At 32.4% G+C, this 1,714-nt stretch overlaps 1 protein-coding gene across 2 annotated transcripts in view; it reads left to right on the forward strand.

Moving 5' to 3' along the window:
• Window positions 1-1,714, forward strand: part of LOC106457778 (alkyldihydroxyacetonephosphate synthase, peroxisomal-like) — a 50,466-nt gene that overhangs the window by 8,546 nt on the left and 40,206 nt on the right. For both annotated transcript variants that reach the window (XM_013917222.2, XM_022383799.1), the window contains exon 4: window positions 392-482. In XM_013917222.2, the coding sequence (XP_013772676.2) occupies window positions 392-482 (91 nt within the window). The remainder of the gene's footprint in view (window positions 1-391; window positions 483-1,714) is intronic.

Raw genomic sequence — 1,714 nt, forward strand, 5'->3', positions numbered from 1 at the left:
ATCGGTCTTGTTTAACAAAATTTCTATATATGTATATGAGAAACTATATATCTGCATCTATCTACAGTGTAACTTTTGATATTACGCTCATCTAGATAATTACACATTTCAGTAATCAGTAGATTAATCAATTTTTTCCGACTGCATGTGTTTCAGCAATTGAATTAATATATTTGTCTTATAGAAATATAGAACTCTATATTTATCTTGGCAGAAACTGGATGAGATATTTTATCAATATATAATTTAAGAAGCTCTAGAACGTTAAACAAGACGCTTCAGCGATGTAGAAACGTTGCTTAATAAATAGAGAATTGAGGAAAAGAGGCAACGTTTATTATTGTTACATAATTAGTATAATTACTGATTGTTTTATTGTAACATATTCAAGGTATCCTCTAGCAAACAAGAAGTTTCCCTCTTTCAAGACGTGGCTGAAAACCGCTTTTGGAATTACCGAAGATTATCACTGCAAACCTAAGGTAAGAGGTCAACTGTAACAATGAAGTTACTGAGGAATATCACTGCAAACTTAATGTAAGACGTTAACTGTAACAATGAAGTTACTGAAGATTATCAATGCAAACCTAAGGTAAGAGGTCAACTGTAACAATGAAGTTACTGAGGATTATCACTGCAAACTTAAGGTAAGGCGTCAACTGTAACAATGGAGTTACTGAAGATTATCACTGCAAACTTAAGGTAAGACGTCAACTGTAACAATGGAGTTACTGAAGATTATCACTGCAAACCTTAAGGTAAGACGTCAACTGTAACAGTGGAGTTACTGAATATTATCAATGCAAACCTAAGATAGGACGTCAACTGTAACATTGGAGTTACTGAAGATTATCAATGCAAACCTAAGGTAAGACGTCAACTATATCATGCATTTAAAGAATCTAACGGTAAAAGTAAGCATTAAGCTCAGAACATCGTTCACGCTCATTTTACAGATCTAATAAAACTGTTTGATCGGTTAGTTGTGCATTTATTCACACTACCGTCTAGTTAAAAACTGATAAAAACATTGGAAAAAGTATAATATGTAAATGCTATATGGAAGTTCACTTAAGAAAAGAACTAGCTTCAATAAATAGTTTCGACATATTCTTGATCTCTTACAAGACACAGTAAAATCAAGAAGAGCTCATACTTGAGACGCTGGATGTAAAACGAAATCTTTCTCTCACATTTACTAATTTATAGGTATTTGTATTTAGGTCAGTAACACCATTTTGAATATTTAGCAAAGTCATGTTCTAATTCAAATAGCCGACATCACAAGTATTAAAAACAATGAAGGAAAATGTCGTAACGTTATGAAACATAAAATAACTTAAGTTTCGTATAACAACTCACTCAAAGATATATAGTACCTTGGGTAATTGGTGGCAGAAATATTTATTATATTTACGGAACAAAGAAATTATTCTATTTAAAAGAAACCTTCACAGATGTATTAGGTCGTCAAGAAAATCATGTCGCTTTTTTTTAGATGGAAAAAACCCGAACAACTTGTATATCCGAACAAAACATTTATTAAATGAAATAGTCTCCATTCTTATCGATGGTGCTTTTCCATCTTACGATCAGATTGCTAATGCCCTGATTAAAGAAATCCCTGGCTTTGAAGCAAAACACATGTCGAGGTCCTCGTTAACTCCTTCCACATTTGCATACGTTTTCTTATTAAGATGGTGTTGCAGCGAAC

This window comes from Limulus polyphemus, unplaced genomic scaffold (assembly GCF_000517525.1).
Source record: "Limulus polyphemus unplaced genomic scaffold, Limulus_polyphemus-2.1.2 Scaffold372, whole genome shotgun sequence".
Classification (NCBI taxonomy): Eukaryota; Metazoa; Arthropoda; class Merostomata; order Xiphosura; family Limulidae; genus Limulus; species Limulus polyphemus.